Consider the following 20,622-nt stretch of genomic DNA (forward strand, 5'->3'; position numbering starts at 1 on the left):
TAATGACCTTGCACAGATTGTTCATTTACCTGCAAGAATACCGGACAGTCCTAACCATACAGCCAACATGCTTGATCTTTTTCTCACAAACAACCCTTCTGGTGCCTCTGTAGCCAGGTGGGAAGGAGCAGCAGTGTGTAGCACATGCTTCTTGATTAGATCTGGGTTCAAGCCTGTCACCACCAAATATGCAGGATGCAGAAAGGTCAGGGAATGACCACCGCTTATCCCGGAGCAATATGGCCTTAGCTGCTAATGCTCCTAAAAAAAAAAAAAAAAAAAAAAACCAAATAACAAGCAACCTTCCTAAGTACACGGTCGAAGTGAGAGGTCCTTTAGACACCTCAGATCACAACTTGGTGATTGTCTCTTCTCCAATGGATCTTTTATCTCATGGCTATTCCCAACCTCGTGGGAATATTGTTTGGCATTACAAGAATGCAAAATGGGATGACCAGCGAGATTTCTTTTCCTTGGTTGGATTACTGCTTCAAATCTGATGTGAACATTTGCTCAGTTCGTGTCAGTGAAATTATTCTTGCAGGAATGGATTCCTTTATCCCACACTCCACTTGAAAATCTGGTCCTCTATCTAAACCTTGGTTTTCCAATAAATGTGCTAAGACTGTTCAAGAGAAGAACGTGGCATATTGTAATTGGCTTGTTTCTAATTCTTTGGTTTCATTTTCTGCCTATACCAAAGCTCGCAACAATTGTAAAGCAGTTATTAATCAGTCCAAACTAAATTTTGAACAGGCTAGGAGAAGAAAACTTGCTTTTTGCCCCATTGGTAGCCGAGCATTCTGGTCTCTTGCCAAAGCTATTGGCCCACAACTTTTCCCCATCTCTGCTCTCACCTCTGTCCAAACCAGATTGTTCTGTTGTCACTTCAGCCAAGGATAAAGCTGACCTGCTAGCATCCCATTTTTCTTCCAACTCATGTATTAATGATCTTGGTAAAACACCTCCGACCATTCCCAATACGCTCCATTCAATGCCTCCTGTGGTCTACTGTCAAAAGGATGTCAGAAAGATTTGGCGAATCTTGATGCTAAGAAAGCTCCAGGTCCCGATGGTATTTCTCCACTTGTTCTCAAAACCTGTACTCCTGAACTTACTCCTGTTCTTTGCCGCCTTTTTTCACTTTCTTATTCCAAAGGTGTGTTTCCTTCTGCTCGGAAATTTGCTCATATCCAGCCAGTTCCTAAAAAGGGTGACAAATCCCTCCCATCCAGTTATCGTCCTATTGCAATTACTTCTACTCTTTCTAAAGTAATGGAGAAATCAATTAACTGCAAAGTCTTAAACTACCTAGAAACTTTTGTCTGATCAACGATCGCCAATTTGGATTCCATCAGTATCAATAAACTGGTGATATTCTGGCTTATGGTACCCATTTATGGATTAATTCAATGGAAAAGTTCGGTGAAACTCAAGCAGTTGCTCATGACATCTCAAAGGCTTTTGATTGTGTTTGGCATAAAGGTCTTCTAAACAAGCTTCCATCTTATGGGCCGACCGGGCTAGCCGGGTAGGTAAAGTGCCTGCCTGGCAACTCAAAGGTCGCGGGTTCGAATCCCGCCTTGGGCTTGGATCAAAGTACTGCAAAAACCTTGGGAGGTGCATTATGGCCACAGAAGCCGATGCGCCAATAACTACAAAAATAAATAAAAAAATAAACCATCTTATGGTTTGCCAATTGTTTTTTGTAATTGGTTATCCAGTTTTCTCTCTGATCACTCACTGAGGGTGATGGTAGATGGCTCTCCGTCTTCTAACTTCTCCACTAATGCCGGTGTCCCCCAAGGTTCAGTTCTTTCCCCGGCTCTTTTCCTCTTGTATATCAATGAACTTCTTCCAATGACTGGAAATCCTATCCACAGTTTTGCCGATGATAGCACATTGCATTCCACTTTCCATTTTGAGAAACCTTGTCCTGCTCAATCAGCTTCAACTTCTCGAAAATCTGCTACCAATTCCTTAAATGCTGATCTTCAGGTAATTCTCCAGTGGGCAAAGACAACTTAGTTGATTTCAACCCTTCTAAAACTCAGTCTTGTCTTATATCTCGCAAAAAGGATTCTTCTGCTCCTATGCTTATCTTTAGTGACACTCCAATTTCTAGGCAAAATAATATATCTCTTTTGGTGATTACCCTCACTTCTAATCTCTCTTGGCACAAGCACATTACAAATATTGCTTCCTCTGCATCTAAAAAACTTGGTTTTCTCTTTCGCTCTCGGCGTTACTTTTCTTCCAAACAGCTGCTCACTCTGTATAAATCGCAAATCCGCCCTGCCATGGAATATTGTTCCCACATCTGGGGTGGTGCCCCCAAAACCTCTCTCAGGCTTCTTGATTCCATTCAGAAGAGGGCAGTTAGGTTAATTAATGATTCGTCTCTAACAGTCTCTCCACTCGCTGTCTCATAGACGTACTGTTTCTGCTGCATGCCTCTTCTACAGATACTTCCATGGGCACTGTTCTTCTGAATTGGCTTTATAATTCTCCCTCTCTCTTTCAAAACGGTCCGAACACGTGCCGCCACCAGCCAACATCCATTTACTGTCCAACTTCAAACTCACAGAACCAACTTTTCATCTTCCTCGTTTATACATTCAACTGCCATTTTCTGGAACAACCTTCCTTCATACGTATTTCCTGAAAAATGCAGTATACAGAAGTTCAAGTCCAATGTCAACAAATATCTTCTTTCGCCTTCTCAACCTCCAATCCAAGCATGGTACCAAGTACTATAGGTTCTAATACCTCTCGTATTTTTTGGTTTACATAAAAAAAAAAAAGAAGTCTTGTTATAAAGTTTTTAATTAAATAAATTAAAGACATGGCATATCTGGTAAAAGTAGTTAATTGAATCCTAGTGCAATATTCGGAGGATAGAATTTGGTGAAAGCTTCCCTAATGTGTGTAGGGCTGTGAATATGCCTCCATCGGCTATTACTATAACTATGAAGAATGCTAATAAAATAAAACAATTGATGCAAAGTGGCAGGTAAAATTTCTCGGTGCCCATAACCTAACCCTGTGATTTCCAGTTGACTCCATTTGCGCCGATTCCATTTGCACCTGTCCCCAAAGGAACATAACCCCGACATAAATCGAGGGCTACCTGTATATATTTTTATTTTTTGAAATGTTTGGGTAATGCAGTTTGTCTGGATGATTTTATTTTTTGTTGAATTGTTTATTTTTCTAAAATAGTTTCAAAATCATTTAGTAATTGTAACATTTTATTATTACCTAAATTGCAAGGTAAATTTTTAAGCCCTAAAACAGTATTTAAACTTTATTCTGTTGGAATTTGAATTTCTTCAACATTTGATTCATCATTTGTATTCATATTTTTATATAAATTGTTCATTCTTGTTGGTGTTCCTCGAAGAATCACAAAGTTCTTCCTAGTTTTCATCATTTTTACCTGTGTCTGAATTTTCTTCAGAATCTTTATCAATGTTCATATTTGTCTGCTGGCCAAGTTGAACAATTTATTTTTGTACTTCTATAAAATTGGTTCTAACATCAACCTCCATGTTGGTATCGCAGTTAATTCCACATTTATAGAAACCCTTTTCTGTAGTAGTATCACTAATACTATTCCAGGCCAATTTTATGTATTCAACACATCTGCCAGTGAAATTTTTGTAGCTAATTCTTCACCATTTTGGGCCATGTCCATATTTGCAACTGATGTAGGAAAAATACATTGGCAGAAGAATGCTTTAAATGTGAATGATACCTTGGTTCAGTGCTTAAGGTATTAATATTAGTATTAGCAATGGCCACTGGTGCAAAGAAGCCTATGGCTTATGCTGCACCAGCCAAAAAAATAATAATAATAAAATAAAATAGAAAAAAAATAAATAAATAAAATAATAAGAAAAATAAAAAAATAATAAGAGAAAAGGAAATAGACAACCTATGCATTTCCCTCCTCCCGTGGTCTTAACAATAGCCTTATATAATACGATTATGACGTCCTTATCTCTACAAGAAAATGTTCAATAAATCATCAATTATCCAGCTGACCTTTGAATTTTCCTAAACTGTCAGCCTCTACCATCCATGTAGGTTATTTGTTCCACTAATTCATAACTCACTGGCTAAAATAAAACTTCTGCGATCCAGTCTAAACATCCCCCCCCCCATAACTTGAAATTATGGCCCCATGTTCTAGAATCATTTATAACAGTGAAAAATTTCGTCCTTATTCATTTTGTGTATGCGTCTAAGAGCCTTAAACACCTCAATCAAGTCTCCTCTAAGGTGCTTAGTTTCCGATCTCTGCAACCCACATATTTGAAGTCATTCCTCATATGGACGCCCTTTTGCTGATCTCACCAGGTGAGTTACTTGTCTCTGGGTCATTTCAAGAAGCACAATGTCATTCTTTAGGTGCGGTCTCCATACCTGAACACAGTATTCCAAGTGTGCTCTAACAATAGTCTTATATAATGTGATTATGACTTCCTTATCTCTACCAGAAATTGTTCAATAAATCATCAATAGGACACCATGGGCCTATCTTGCAACTTGTTTACAATGCTCGGAGAACTTCATGTCTGACTGTACTGTAACACCCAAGTCTCTTTCCTCAACTACCGGCTTTAGTTCAACTCCACCAAGTGTAAAAGTTATTTTTGGGTTACTCTACCCCAGGTGTAAGACCTTGCACTTTGCTGGATTAAAGCATAGTTGCCATTTTTCTGACCATTCCTGAAGTCAATCTAGGTCACTCTGAAGAAGCTCTGCTTGGTAGTGATCATTAACTACTCTACCAATTTTCACATCATCTGCAAATTTAGACATAACTCCCTCTATTCCTTCATCGATCTCATTTATGAAAATCAAAAACAACACTGGTCCTAATACTGATCCTTGGAGGAACCCCACTTCTTATGCCAACCCAATCTGGGGAATAACCATTTATCACAACCCTCTGCCACCTGCCCTGAAGCCATCCATCCAGCTATATATCATGAATGGTTACTTTATTCATTTGGATTTCAGCTTTACTTATTTTGACATTGTTTATTTGGATTTCAAATAAACAAAGTCAAAATTATTTTCTAAGTCCAGCTCTTGAGTGACCCTGTCAAAATAGCTAACCAGATTAGTTAAACATGATTTTTCCCTTTACAAAACCATGTTGGTATCTTTAAGAATTCCATTTCTATCTAAATGATCCTGAATTCCACCCTTGATCATTGTCTCAATGATTTTCCCTTCTACTGAAGTTAAATTAACTGGCCAGTAATGTCCCACTTCACTCTTAGAACTTCCCTTATGTATTGGAGATACATTGGCACTTTTCCAATCCAACGGAATCACTCTCAAGTCTAGTGATGCTCTCATAATCAGCCTCAGTGGTTCAATGCACTCACTTGCTGCCTCCCTTAAGATTATAGGGTATATATCATCAACCCCAGAGCCTTACTGACTGGTAGGCTGAAGTTTTTTTCATTAAATAAAAGTGAAATTTCAACATCTTAAATTACATTTTTTTTCAACTTCACTCTCATAATTTCTCATTGATTTGTCCTTCTCTGCTTTGCATTTATATATGTGAAGAATTTCCTATCCCCCTCTTTGCCAGCAATTTCTCAAAATCTGCCTATGCCAGCCTAACCATTTCTGTGGCACTATTACAGATCAATTTGTAGCTGTTATAGGCTTTAGTACTTTTTATTGCTCTAACTTTTCCATACCATCTTTTTCTGCTCAAGTAATTTGTCATCTTCATTATTCATCCAACTTGGAATCCTCCTCCTGGAGTATTTTTTTTAATAGTATACTAGGGGGCTTTGCCCCCTGCTCGTTTTGCTCGCCCACCCCCCCGCACAAGCTTTTCTATGTAAAATGTAGAGGTATACGGAGTGAGTAAAATCTTTTCTATGTAAAAAACACACCCATCGAAATGCACTGGTTTAAATCTAAATCTAATCTAATCAGGAAATTACCTATGTAATTATTTACCTGTGCATTTGTAGCACGTGGCATTCTCAAGGTTGAATAAGTATCACGGTAAAAACTCCAGAACGGTGTACACCCTCCAATATGGCGGCAAGCAAAACAGTGGGAAAGCAGTGATTGGCAGATGCCACTTTCCCTGCCCACTGTCCTCCTAGGTTGATATGCCTAGGGTGTTTTTCCCCACATTTTCTGCTGTTTTTAAATTGGGAACTCATTTTCCCATTTTAAAACAGCAGGATGGAATGATAAACATCCTACCTAAGCTAAGTCCCCCCCCCCCTTGATGACACAAAATCAGGAAAAGGAGGTGCCTTCACCCGTCAATTTTTGCCATCTTCCTCACTTTTATCGAAGTACATGTACCTGTCGGTTTATACTGGACTTCAGCCAATATCACTGTAATTATTTACCTGCGTTTACGTAGGTCCCTTAGGAAAAGGCCTTTTGCTTCGGTTTCCATAATACATGAGGGATATTGGTTCATCTGAAAGAGCAGGACTGAAATATTTACAAACTATACAAATATTTAAAATATTTAGAAAATGGTATTTACAAATATACAATATTCATTAATATACAAAAAACGTTACAATGGAACATCAAATGTTAGACAGTGAGTCACATGCATGTGTTTGGTGAACGTTATGGAGGCAGTTGTCAATAATTAATTGCATTTGTTGTGATGTAATTGCCTTGCCCTCTTCTCCCATTGGCTCGAATAAATATCACTAGGAGGAAAACTTTTTTAAGATGTAGATAGATAAGCATTCAAGGCTTCTTTGATTAATGTTTTAAAGGTATATCATAATTCAATTGTATTCTTTCTCTGTGAGATAACTACCCAGTTAGTAGAGGCCATGTAACATCTTAAGCCTTCGTAATTTGCTTTCCTGAAATTATAACCCATTCCTTTGTCTTTTACTCCTGCTACCTCTCTCTTCATCATCCACCATAGAACTCTGATTTCTTCCTGCTATTGGTTCTTGTATTGTCAGCACTATTATGTCATCTGGTTCATGGGTGATGATGAGGTCTAGAGTATTCTTTTCCCTGGTACTTTCCCTTACATGTTGATACAAATAGCAGTCATCTAGTTGATTTAAAAATTGTCTCCCATGTGGAGTTTTCTTCCCATTTTCTCCAATCAATTAGAAGCAAATTAAAAATTACCCATAATAAGACATCAATGATTACTTGCCCATTCCATTTGTATGAAGAGGCTCTCATCATAATCTTCACACCTGGCCTATAGATTACTCCAACTCTCATTATACATTTGCTTCCAGCTATCTCACACCATACAGATTCTATATTAGCATGCAAAACATCTGAATCCAGGAAAGCTTTTGTCATACTCAGGCTGCTTTTGATAAGAAGCATGGCCCACCACCCTTTCTATATTCCCTATCCTTCCTAAATACATTATACATACCATACTGAAACTCATCATCTCCTATCTCGGGGTGGCACCACTTTTCTGTAAGCCCTATTATGTCAGTGCTACTTGTCCCAACCAGCACTCATTTTATTGATGACACATCTGATATTACTATATAAACAATTAGGACTTAGTGTTCTTGTTTAGTTAACTACCCTGACACACCCCTTAAAGTTATTTAAGCTTGCTTCCCTGGCATTGCTGCCTTCTCATTTGAAATGGTTGTGCTCTCAGAACATCTTGCTAATGTTGTGTTGCGGTTCTGCTCTCAGAACATCTTGCTAATGTTATTATGTTCTGTTTCGGTAACAAACAAGGACTGTTGTGGTATCTGCAAACGTTACTTTGATCAATATTATCAGGTAAATTCATATCTATATTACCCCCTGAACCTTTAAGGTATCCTCAATAATACTGGCAAAAACTCTTGCCATTGTTTAAATGTATCCCATCTCTACAAAACAGATTCCTTCTACCTACAAATGTGGGCCAAGCTGACAGAAATTCCCCCCAAAAGCCTTGCAGAATCTTTCAAATATTAACAGGAAGAAATGATAAATTGATATTACTTAAATTCAAATTTTTGAGATGACATGGATCGTTATCTAATAATAGTAAAATCTTCGTATTTTCATTTTTCAGTTTTTCCTTCAAATTATGAAGCAATTCCGAAAAAATAGTACTTGTCATTCATGTTTTTTTTTTAATTGGCATACCAATCAAAGTTCATGGATGCCATATTCATGTTTTTAAAACATCTTGGGCTCAGCACAATATTCATTATAAATGGTTGTTTCTTGTCATGAAGAATTTACATATAGTGAAATTGCTACTCTGTGTTTTTTTTTTCTTTTTTTTTAATCAAAAGAATTGGTACTTTTAAACACTAACAATTAACTCGGTAAAGCACGATAAAAGAGGCCAGTTTCATCTACATTAAAGATGTCTTTGTGTTCATATTGTTGTGTTAAAGATGGCAAATGCAAATTCCACTGTTCCACATCAATTTCACTCACAGATGCACTTTCACCACACAGAATCTTAAAAGCAATGTTATTTCTGTTACAAAATTTACTAAGCCGTTCATTGCTAGCAGAAAATGCCTTTTTTTTTTTTTTTTTAAAGCTTTTGCAAAATTCCAAGCAGTATTGTACTACTTATTGGAATTCCTCTAGCACGAGCACAGTCAAGCAAGTGTTAACTCATTAATTTCTTGATATGGTTGATATGTTTCTTGGTCAATATTTTTGTTTGCATTCTGAAACCACTTTTTTTTGTAAAATTTTTTGAATTTGCATTTTACCACAATTATACTTTTCTGCCAAAACCGTCTTTTTTACCGTCTTTGTATTAAACCCTTTGCTGCATCTTCTATAACTTTCACTTGCGATTCTAAATTTAAAATTTTCATTTTTCTTTTTTTCTGCCATAACGTCTATTTTAGAAGATGGAATACCTATTTGGTAGCAGTATGAATCTGGAGTTTCTGAGGTAACTCAGAAACTCCAGATTTATAGAAATCTGTGAAAACCACACTGCCAAACAATAGGATTAATGAGCCTAGTCAAGTAAGACCAAGGTCATATTAGAGAATTATAGATTCCTAAGATTCTGTGGATTTCACTGGCCACCAAACAGCAGTAGCCGTTTCTAACTGCTTCTACATGAACCAACACAGCCAGTATGAACCACTTTGCTAAGTGCAATATGGCCTAAGTAGCCATTGCATTTAAAACCCCAACAACAACAAACAACAGGATTGACAGTCGCAGTCAGGTCAGAGAGTGGTTGCCGTAGAGAAGGCGCCTCCGTAGCCAGGTGAGAAGAAGCAGCAGTGTGTAGCACACGCTTCTTGATTAGACCGGGGTTCGAGCCCGTCACCACCAAATATGGAGGATGTGGAAAGGTCAGGGAATGACCACCGCATATCCTGAAGCAATATGGCCTTAGTTGCTAATGCTCCTAAAAAAAACCAAAAAAAAAAAAAAAACCATAGAGAATAGTTTTAATACACAGGACACATATTTAAAACCATTCTAAGAAATTTTGGTATTTTGTAAGGGTGTTCTCACTGAGGAGTGGTCATTTATAGAAGTTCCACTGTATATTTAAATGAAATAAAATAATTATCTTGATTTTAATCTTGAATTGAGTTTGACTTGTTGCTGCTATTCGGTTTAACGACACAAGGGCTACTAAGGCCAAATTGTGTCTGTTTATCATTAATTCATAAAAAGCATTTTGTTAGAGAGGTTAAATTATATGCTTCTGTGCAAGCCAATATGTTTTAGATATAATAAAAGTTCTTCAGTATTTGCTTCATTTCCTAAGAAATGAGTTTAGTTTGACTGAATGATTTTATAGTTCAGAGAGCGTAATATTTTGCCTCATTGGGAAAGTTATCTTCTGAACCTGTGCACTGTGAATGGAAAAACAAGAAATGAAAAGTAGTGTGATTTATGAGAGGAGTATCAGTATATGTTAAAATGGAATTTCTGAAAGGGCTGGAACAGTGGCTACTTAAAAACTGTTTTCTTTTGTTAAATATAATGTTTTAAATAATGTTTGTTATTTTAATGTTTGGATTGGTCATTAAGGGGGATTAATTTTTAATTGATCTTATTTTTTGTATTGAATTTTTTTTGTAAATTTTAATTTGAAAAAATTATTTATATCTGTATTATTATACTTTAAAATTAATACATTCCTAATTTTTAGGGTAAATTAGCCATTATGGGATGCAATAATTCTTTCCTGTCTGTGAATGAAGACGGTGATATTATAGCCAACAGTAAAACAGCAGGAGAAAACGAAATATTAGTGGTATGTTTCATAGTATTTTGTTTTGATCTATAGTATACAGAGCCCATTAATAGTTTTGGAGAAATTTTATTTATTATTGAAACTATTTTGAACTTTCAGTAAAATAGATATGCTATGGGTGATCAAAAAAGAGACTAATTTTACTTCACAAAATGTAAAATGATTATTAATAAAAAACTATGTGCATTTAAACCTATGTTTCATAGTATTTTGTTTTGATCTATAGTATACAGAGCCCATTAATAGTTTTGGAGAAATTTTATTTATTATTGAAACTATTTTGAACTTTCAGTAAAATAGATATGCTATGGGTGATCAAAAAAGAGACTAATTTTACTTCACAAAATGTAAAATGATTATTAATAAAAAACTATGTGCATTTAAACCTATCAGGCATTTATTTCTAACATATTTTTTGTCTGTGCTGCAGGTGCTATAATTTCTGAAAATTACTATGACTGAAAACAGAAACAGCAAGCTAGTGTGAAACATTGGTATTAGCAGTTGCGCATAGTTTCAATCAAGCCTATGACTTATGATATTTTTTTTGACACCAGCCAAAAAAAAAATAATAATAATAATAATAAGAAAAAAAAAAAAAATAGATAATTAATAAGAGAAAAGGAAATACACAGCCTATGCATTTCACTCCTCCCATAAGTAATTATCCAGCTGACCTTTGAATTTCCCCAAACTGTCAGCCTCTACCACCCATGTAGGCAACTTATTCCAGTTATTTATAACTTGCTGGCTAAAATAAAACTTCCTGCATTCCAGTCTAAACATCTCCCCCTGCAACTTGAAATTATGGCCCCCTAGTTCTAGAATCATTTATAACCGTGAAAATTTTGTCCTCATTCATTTTACTTATTCTTCTCAGAGCCTTAAACACCTCAATCAAGTCTCCTCTAAGGTGACCAGTTTCCAAGCTCTGCAACCCACATATTCGAAGTCTTTCCTCTTATGGACACTCTTTTGCCAATCTTACCAGGTGAGTTACCCGTCTCTGGACCCTTTCAAGAAGCTCATCTTTCTTTAGGTACTGTCTCCATACTTGAAAACAGTATTCCAATTGTGGTCTAACAATAGCCTTATATAATGCACTTATGATGTCCTTATATCTACTAGCAGTTGTTCAATAAATCATCAATAGGACACCACGGGCCTTCCTTGCAACCTGTCTACAATGCTCGGAGAACTTCATGTCTGTATTGTAACACCCAAGTCTCTTTTCTCCCCTACCAGCTTTAGTTCAACTCCAAGTGTAAAAGTTATTTTGGGGTTACTGTTCCTTACACCAGGGTTTTCAAAACTTTTTTAGTCACAGAACACTTTTCCTCTCAACATATTTACGGAACACTTTTCATCTCACAACGTATTTACTGAACCCTTCATCTCGCAACATATTCATGGAACACTTATGAAACACAAGTTTAGCGGCAACCAAAGAACTGTTTGCTAATACTTTATTACATACAATGCACTGTGCATCAGGAGCATCTTTATTTCCAACACATGTAAAGCTGAAATTCAAATAACTGTCATACTTTCATTTTGGTTTTTTATTAGTTGGTTCCTGTTTTTTCACTTCAGATTTTTAGGGAATAAAAGGCTGCACTTGTTCATTCTCACTTTGAATTGTGACAATATTGTGTTCGTTTTCATCGACCACAGTTGCACTACTAGAAGTATTTTGCTTCTTGTTTTAAAGTTCCTTTTTTCAACCACAAGTCCATGATCACATATTTTAATAATAATATTTCGAAATACTAATAATTATCAAAAAAAAATTTATACAAGGAATTGAGTTTAGATATGATATTGTTTTGCTACCTTCTCTCCTACTTCAGGCTAAATCGCATACAAATGGCATACTAGATCACCACATTGCTACAAAAATGTAGCAATGTGGTGATCTAGTTACCTCAGTGCATACTTCTCAATGCAAAGGCTGCCAAAATATCGTTCTGTGGTCTATTTGATTATTAGTCTATGCCAATATATTAATAACTGAAAAAAAAATTGTCAAATATTATAATGATACAAAAGTGGTGTGTGTATGCTACAAATATGCAAAATTTATTTATTTTATTTTATTTTTTAAATTATTAATTACTATTTTTTGCGGAACACTTGTTCACATCTCATGGAACACTAGCGTTCTGTGGAACACAGTCTGAGAAACGCTTCCTTACACTTTGCTAGATTAAAGCATAACTGCCATTTTTCTGACCATTCCTGAAGTCTGTCTAGGTCACTCTGAGGAAGCTCTGCTTGGCGGTGATCATTAACTGCTCTACCAATCTTTACATCATCTTCAAATTTAGACATCACTCCCTCTATCCCTTCATCGATGTCATTTATGAAAATCAAAATTATCCTAGTGAACAAAATGCCAACAGAAACAGAACTTTTACAAAAAAAGGCTTTTGGAGAAATTGACTGCACTCTATGCTTTCAAAGCATAAACAGTAGAAAACATGGATGTCTGTGGATATCAGCAGCTGATGTCACTTTTGGTATTGCATCTGCTATTATCCTTTAAGACAGACAAAAATTGCAGTCAGAAAACTTGCAGAGGCTTGCAGAGATGGAGCATACAGAGCATTTTGTATGAACATTTAGGAATGAACACTAGTTCAATCATATTAGGTCTCTCAGCTTCAACAACCAAACAAGTTGACATCTATGTAGTTCGCTTTGGGAAAATGTTAAGTGAATAGTCACTGGAGATGAGTCCTAAATCCACCACGATCAAAACAACAAAGTTCTCAGTAGCATGATAGCACATGTTCACTTCCAAAAAAGGGAACAGTCTGTGAAATCTGTTTGTCAGCGGACTTCGCATTCTGTTCCTTTTTTTGAAGCAGGTAACCTTCGTTCGGCTGATGGTTCATTTCTTTGTGTCTGGTGTAAGGAGTGTATTCTCAAAAGTCAGAATGTGTTTGCAATTCTGCCGAGGCATGATAGGAGGGGCCATATGCTGTGAAAGCCTTGTGGAATAACTTAAGACTTGAGGGACTGTGGAAGCCTTTTTTTTTTTGAAGTGGGGGAATTTCAGGTAGAAGAAATCTATTTTATAGAGACAGAGTACTTTGAACAAAAGTGGTGCAAAAGTTTTTGCCATTATCATTGAGGATACCTTAAGGGTTCAGAGAAACTGCTAGTTAGGTGGAGAGGATAGATATGCATTTATCTGATTATATGGGTCAAAGGTAACGCTTGCACTCCCCTTCCAAAACTAACTTCACCTCTAAATGGTGGAAGGAGAGAAACAGATGGTCTTGAGTTCTCAGTTGGGACTCAGGTTCATGGTGGCTAACGAGGCTCTCTTGCTTCTTCCCTAAGCCAAGGTGTCAGGTATTGTGACTGCTGAATGATACCGGGGAAGCAAAAAACGGCATCTTGAATGATCCCTCGGGGTATCAGGTGACATCCCGTTGCAATTTTGCCTTCCACCTGGGAGGGAGAATTAATGGGTGATGACCTTACATTTTCCTCTAGTATTGTAGTTTTGTTATGCCTATAATTAAAATTAAGCAAAAACAAGGGGTAAGGTCTCCACAAAGATGTATCTTACCTAAAACCGAGTTAGTCTCCTTTGGCATCATTTGATGTCTTGAAAGGGCAATTTAATTCAAAGAAGTTGCCACTGCTACCTTTCTTGATATTGGAGGTGCCTTTGATAGGTATCCTTCAGTATTATAATCCAAGCTGTACAGATGTGGATTGACTCCATGTTGTCTGTCTAGCCAGTTTCAGCCAACTTGTTTGGAGACACCCTTCTAGTTTCCACTAGATGGAGTTGCCACAAGGGGGAGGTCTATCCCCTGTTACTGTGGTGCCTGGTTGTGGATAGCATTTTGGATGGACTTGGTGGGTGGCTTTTAACTGTTACGGTTTTGCAGATGATATTTCCATTATTGTAAATGGTAAATTTACTGTACTGCTACTGAGTTAATACAAAAAGCATTATCCCATGTGGAGTGTTGGTCTATCGGGGTCAAACTTATGGTTAATCCTAATAAAACTACACTTGTACCTTTTTCAAGAAAGAGAATTTCCAAAATACTTAAGTCATGTTTGAAGATAAATGTAAATTTACTGCTGGTCTAAGTGCAAAGACACTTAAATGTTAATTGATACTGATATATTTTTTAAAGAAATATTAGATCTTTTTGGGATTTGGAAGTGCATCACACTTGATAATAATAAAAAAAAAAAAAGTTTAAAGACAAAACAAATGCAACTCACCCTAGACATGTTTTTTTTTTTACTTTTTATTTTTGCGGTATAATATGGAAATCTGAAATTTTCCTAAAGTTTGGAAGATGATTCATAAGAAATAGCCTATGTGCCTGTAGCACAATTATCAGACCAGATACATCCAATTAAAAAAAAATTTAAGATCAAAATGTTTTATAATGCAAAATGAAATTGATATTTATACACATAGTTTGATTTAAAATGAAAAAAATATATAGCATCTGTCTTGTTTTTATTTTGTAGGCAAGATCTATTGCAGAAAAGAAAACAGATGATAAAGATGTAATACCACAGGAGGAGCAAGGATCAACAAAGGATTGTGAAATAAATTATGTGTAAAAAAAAATTTTTTTTTTTTTTGTCTTATGACAAAATTTGTTAAATTGAAATTTAGTTGTATATTAGAATTGCCAAATGACGCAAGGAAGCAGCCTTTCTGTATGTGTCAGACCTTCAGATTAATCTTCAGTTAATTCAATTCCACCTCAAGATTTGCCAAACTCTGCTTCAGCCACTTTGGGAGGTGATTTATGCTATTGATCATAAATAAAGTTTACTATCATTGGCAAAAAAAATACTATGATATATATCATTGTAAAATTTCTTCTGCATTCTGTCTGAAGGTAAACTTCATGAAATCCAGTCTTCTGTTACTTCCTGAGATTTTATATTTGTGTCCCTTGGTTCTTGTCTCTCTTACCAGTCAGAATATACCTCTCTCATTCATTTTACCAGTTCCCCTTTAGGGCTTTATACACATCAGTGAGGTGTACCCACTGATGGGTATGCAGCTTACAAAGCTGGCAACCCCACTAAGGTCTGGTTGCCAGCTTTGTAAGCTGCATGTTCTTGGCTATTCCATTAGGGACACTAGTGCTCCAGTTTGGTCATTCTTCTTTGAACTCTTTCTAGAAGTGCTCTGTTTTTTTTTTTCAGCTGCAGCTTCCAGAAGACCTGAATACAGTATTCTGAATGTGGTCTCACCATTGCTTTACATAAAGGAGTAATGACATCCTTTTCCATACTTGCAAAAGTCGAATAATGCATTTGATAAGACACGGTGTACTTTTTTTGGCCTCCTGTTTACATTACAGGAGGACTGTATCATAACTGCCAAATCTTTTTTGACCTGGACCACCTTTAACCTTTCTCCAAGTCTGTAAGTTACCCTTGATTTTCTTTTTTTCAGTTACTAGGCAAGTATGGTTTAACACTTACTTTAAACCATAGTTGCCATTTTCAGACCACATTTTTAGCTAGTCCAAATCATTTTTGAAGCAACATAACTTTACTGATAACCAATCTCCCACCTTCATATCATTAGCATATTTTGACAGCTTCCCTTATTAGTGTCATTAATGGACATTAGAAACAAGAGGGATCCCGGCACTGTACTCTTAATATCCCAGTTTGCAGACACAAAGGTTGGCAGTGTTATTAATGACAGTAAAGACAGTAAGCCGTTGCAACAGGATCTAGAAAAGCTGGGCAGATTGGCCAACTTTTCAAAGGTTGGGCAGATGGGCAAAAGTAGCAACTGAAGTTTAACTTTGAAAAATGTAAAGTACTGCATATGGGTAGCAGTAACCCAAGAGTAACTTAGGGTAGTGGAGAATGAAAAAGACGTGGGGGTAATTGGGCAGTTGAATATGAAGTTTTCAGAGTTGCTCATGCGATAAGGAGGGAACTTTGCTAGCAGAGATAAGGAGGTGATTATCCCTTTGTATAAGACAATAGTCAGGCCACACCTTGAGTACAGCATACAGGTCTGGAGGCCCCATTTTAGGAAGGATGTAGAGTTGCTGGAATGAGTACAGAGAAGGGCAACAAAATTGGGAAGGGGAAAAGGGGTGCTTTTCCAAGACGGGCTTAAGTTTTGAAAATTGCAGTGTCTGAAGACTAGGCACCTGCGAGGTGATCTGATCGAGGTGTATAAGGCCTTGAATGGTTTGAGCAAGTTCAATACTGATGGGATACTTCCCGTTTCTGAGATTATGCACTTGAGGGGGCCATAAATTCAAATCAAGGAAAGACAGTTACAGAATAGATGTGTGGAAATTTGCCTTTAGCCATTGAGTGGTTGATTGCTGAAATAAACTTTCATCTGTTGTTGTGGAAGTTGAATCTTAAATAAATTAAAGGAAGAACTGGATTTCTTTGGAGTGAATGGATAAGTGAAATGAGAATTATTATGTTTTTTAAATTTTTGGTTTATGGTGTGTAAGCTTGCTTTTTTGCATCATATGCCACTACTAGTGCTAATTCTAAAATATATTTTATGGGATTGAGGGAGAATTAGAGGACTATGGGAATCAGAATGGGCCTCAGAATCTTCCCAGTGACAAACAGAAAATATTCTAGAAATTTGTTATTAATCCAACTTTTCCTTCTTAAGTAATGCCAGAAACACTTTTGTATACATGTATAATAGCTGAGTAGCATTTTGTATTGTTTATCTTTTACCCATATAATACTTGAACTATAGTTAAAGTATCTGGTAGGACCACATTTTTGTTGAATTAGAGCCTGTACATGTCATGGCATGGATTCCATTTTGTGTCTGAGAGAGTCTAGCTCTTGATTTCACCATTCTTCGATCAGGATATTTGTCAGCTGCTATATTGTGGTTTGTAGAGAACAGCAAAGCCAAACTACCCTTTACAACCTATCCCCAGACATTCTAAGTTGGATTCAGATTTGGAGAATTAGGTAGCCAATAAAAAAGGGTGAAGTTGGCTTGATTTGACAGAAAGATATTCATTGGAGGTAACATGATTTTATAACAGTGTGAACAGACCCAGTTATTACCAACAAAACATGCTATATACTATATCACCTCCAGTTGCTTAAGTGGCAGACATGAGACAATCTGGATGCATGGCTTCATGCAGTTCACACCATGCTTTCCAAAAAAATGTAAGTCAAGACTCTTCATACCACACAATCTTTTTTCTATTGTTCCACAGTCCGAGCTTGGTGTTGGCAGCACCACCCTAGTTAAATATTTTGATTTTTTACAGAAAGAAGTGGCTTTCAGTCTAGGCATACAATTACCAAATCCCCGATTCCTCAACTCTGGCTGCATAGTTCAGTTTGAACCCTTGAGTAGTTACTTAGGTTATAAATACTGCTTTGTTCAAATATAGTGTTCTTTGATTTCATTCAGGATTGTCATCAGGCAATACAGTGAGCTTCTGGTTTATGAACATTCAAGTTATGAACTTTCAGCTTATGAACAAAAATTTTTGGTACTAGACATTCCTTTTACAAACTTATATCTTGATCTTATGAACTTTTCTACATCTTCATGGAATGCCATCTTTTGAAAGTAAAATGGGTTATACTGTATTTAATATATACTCTATATGTCGTTAAATACAGTACATTATTTAAAGTACAGCAATTCCTTGCTTAGCAGTGCTTCAAACAGCACGGGTTTCACTATAACACGGTTTTCAATTAAGTTTAAGTCAAAAATTTACTGCACATATTAAAACTCATTCAATAGCATAGACACGTACTCTATATACCGTATTTCCCAATGTATAAGACACACCTTTTTTCGAAAAATTTGTGGTCTAAAAACTGGGTGCGTCTTATACAGTGGTTGTAGATTTTTTTACTTGTTTCCCGCTTTTTCGCGCTTGTTGTCATTGCACTTATTGTTTCACACTTGTTACTGGTACATTAGGTTACTGGTACATTAGGTACATTTTGCCACGTTCTGCCCAGAAATGGCTCAGAAAAGATTTTCATACAGTACTGAATTCAAGTTAAAAGTGATCCAGTTTGCAAAAGTGAATGGAAATCGTGCTGCTGAACGTAAGTTTGGTCCTCCTCCAACTGAGAAAACAATCCAAGACTGGCTACGGGAAGAAGAAACCCTACTGAAAACGCCACGTCAGAAGAAGGCCATGAGAGGCAAGTCAGCAAAATGCCTGATTTAGAGAGGGAATTGAAGATATGGATTGAAGAGCAAAGGGCAATTGGAATTCCTGTGTCCACAAAGATGGTTCAGCATGAGGCAAGAAGAATTGCTGATGAAAAAGAAGTTACTGATTTCAAAGGAGGACACAATTGGTGCTTCAGGTTCATGAAACGGAATGGACTAAACATGCGTACACACACCAGATTTGCCCAAAAGATGCCTGGAAGCTATGAGCAGAAGGTCCTTGAATTTCATCGTTTTGTCATTCAATGTCGGAAGACACATCAGTTTGAGTTGGGACAGATTGCAAATATGGACGAAGTCCCCCTTCAATTTGATGTCCCAAGTAACAGAACTGTTGATAAGAAGGGGTGAAAACTGTAACTGTGAAGATATGAAAAGAGCCATTATACAGTTGTTCTAGCTTGTTGTCCCGACGGAACCAAGCTGCCTCCTATGCTGATTTTCAAACGCAAAACAATGCCAAAAGAAGACATTCCTCGAGGAGTTATTGCCCATGTTCATGACAAGGGTTGGATAGGTCAGGATGGGATGAAGATCTGGTTTGAGAAAGTTTGGAGCAGGAGACCAGATGGGCTCTTACGCAAACCTGCCCTATTGGTGCTTAATCAGTTCAGGGCACACGTAACAAAAAATACAAAGAAGATTGCTGCAGAGCAAAAAACAAAACTTGCTGTCATACCTGGAGGCTTGACATCCCAGCTCCAACCACTTGATGTCAGCATTAACAAACTCTTCAAAGCTGCCATGAGAGATGAATGGAACCAATGGATGAAGTCTTCTGGGGACAAATTGACACCAGCAGGAAGAGTGAAGAAACCAACTATAGGAGAATTTTGTACCTGGGTGAAAAGATCCTGGGATAATATCAAGATTGAGATCGTTGTCAAGTCATTTAAGAAGTGTGGCATTTCAAATGCCATAGCTGGAACTGAGGACGAGGAAATATATGGACAGTGATTCGTCATCAGACACAGATGAGGACAAGCTAATGGATGGGAGTTTTGACAGTGATGAGGAGTTGTATGAATTGTATGATGAATAAAACTTGAGTTCAATAACTTTATGTAATACATTTTTTTCCAAATTTCGGCCCCCAAAATTAAGGTGCTTCTTATACATGGGGAAATACAGTATATGCTGCGTTGTTGTAGCCTAGGTACGGTACATATATGATGCGGTGCCAACTCTATTGTCTCACATGCACATGTGACAATAGCTCCCTGCAGGCGGTTAGCTGTAACGTGCAACAGTGTTCAATATTCTTAATTTCATCTTGTTTTTGAGAAGACGTGACAGCTTTTCAAACTTTTCATTTCACATTTTTTTTACCCCTTTAAATATGATTGAAAATATATCTGCATCTTGGCTAGAAATCACTGCCAACAACATGCATTCTTTTGGCATCATGTTTTCCCTCATTTGGTAAATGATTTCACTGGTTTTGAATTGCAAGTTCAGACAACTGCCGAAGACATTGGGAAGATCGGAAAAGACTTGGGATTTGAAACTTTGGATACTGTCAGTGTGACTGCATTGACTTGCATGTAAGTGACTTAGATGGTGCAACTCTCCTTGAAATTGATGAGCAAACTGAATATGAAGAAGAGGAAAACAATTCTGAAGTGGCACCAAAAGTATTTTCAACAAAAGATTGTAGAAAGCTTTTTGGGGAGTTGACATGGCCTGCGAGGCGATTATGAATGGCGATCCGAATGTTGAACATAGCATCAAGATACAACAAATTTTACAAGATGGGATTCAATGCTACAAAGACTTGAACGCCAAGAAAAAGAAGAGATGACTTCACCAGACTTCATATTGAAATACCAAAATAAACAACCGCCTTTTTTAAAACTTTTTTTCTCATCTCTCATGATGTTACCTTTTCATTAAAAAAATTTTTGCTATTTTTTTTATTTCAAATCCTTTTAATTGGCTATCAAATGCAAATTGTTTATAGATTTATTATAATTTGTTTATAGACTGTTTCTCTGGTACGCATTCAATTAAAGCCCATCATAATTATACCTCAATCAGCACGATTTCACATAACACGGAATAGTTTCGCCACCAATTATCAGTGCTATGAGGGGTTTTGCTGTATATTCATTTAAATTGTACAGTAATTTGTACATACAACTTTTAAGCCATA

General features: G+C 36.7%; 1 protein-coding gene across 4 annotated transcripts in view; it reads left to right on the forward strand.

Moving 5' to 3' along the window:
* The window catches only part of FRG1 (FSHD region gene 1), a 164,778-nt gene that overhangs the window by 100,011 nt on the left and 44,145 nt on the right, over positions 1 to 20,622 (forward strand). For all 4 annotated transcript variants that reach the window (XR_016547300.1, XR_016547299.1, XR_016547301.1 and 1 more), the window contains exons 6-7: positions 10,148 to 10,252; positions 14,762 to 14,853. Coding sequence is in view for 1 of the 4 variants with exons in the window: in XM_090379898.1 (XP_090236024.1) it covers positions 10,148 to 10,252; positions 14,762 to 14,853 (197 nt within the window). In the remaining 3 variants the exon portion in view is untranslated. The remainder of the gene's footprint in view (positions 1 to 10,147; positions 10,253 to 14,761; positions 14,854 to 20,622) is intronic.

Source organism: Mastigoproctus giganteus, chromosome 8, assembly GCF_048544385.1.
Source record: "Mastigoproctus giganteus isolate SK-2022 chromosome 8, ASM4854438v1, whole genome shotgun sequence".
NCBI lineage: Eukaryota > Metazoa > Arthropoda > Arachnida > Uropygi > Thelyphonidae > Mastigoproctus > Mastigoproctus giganteus.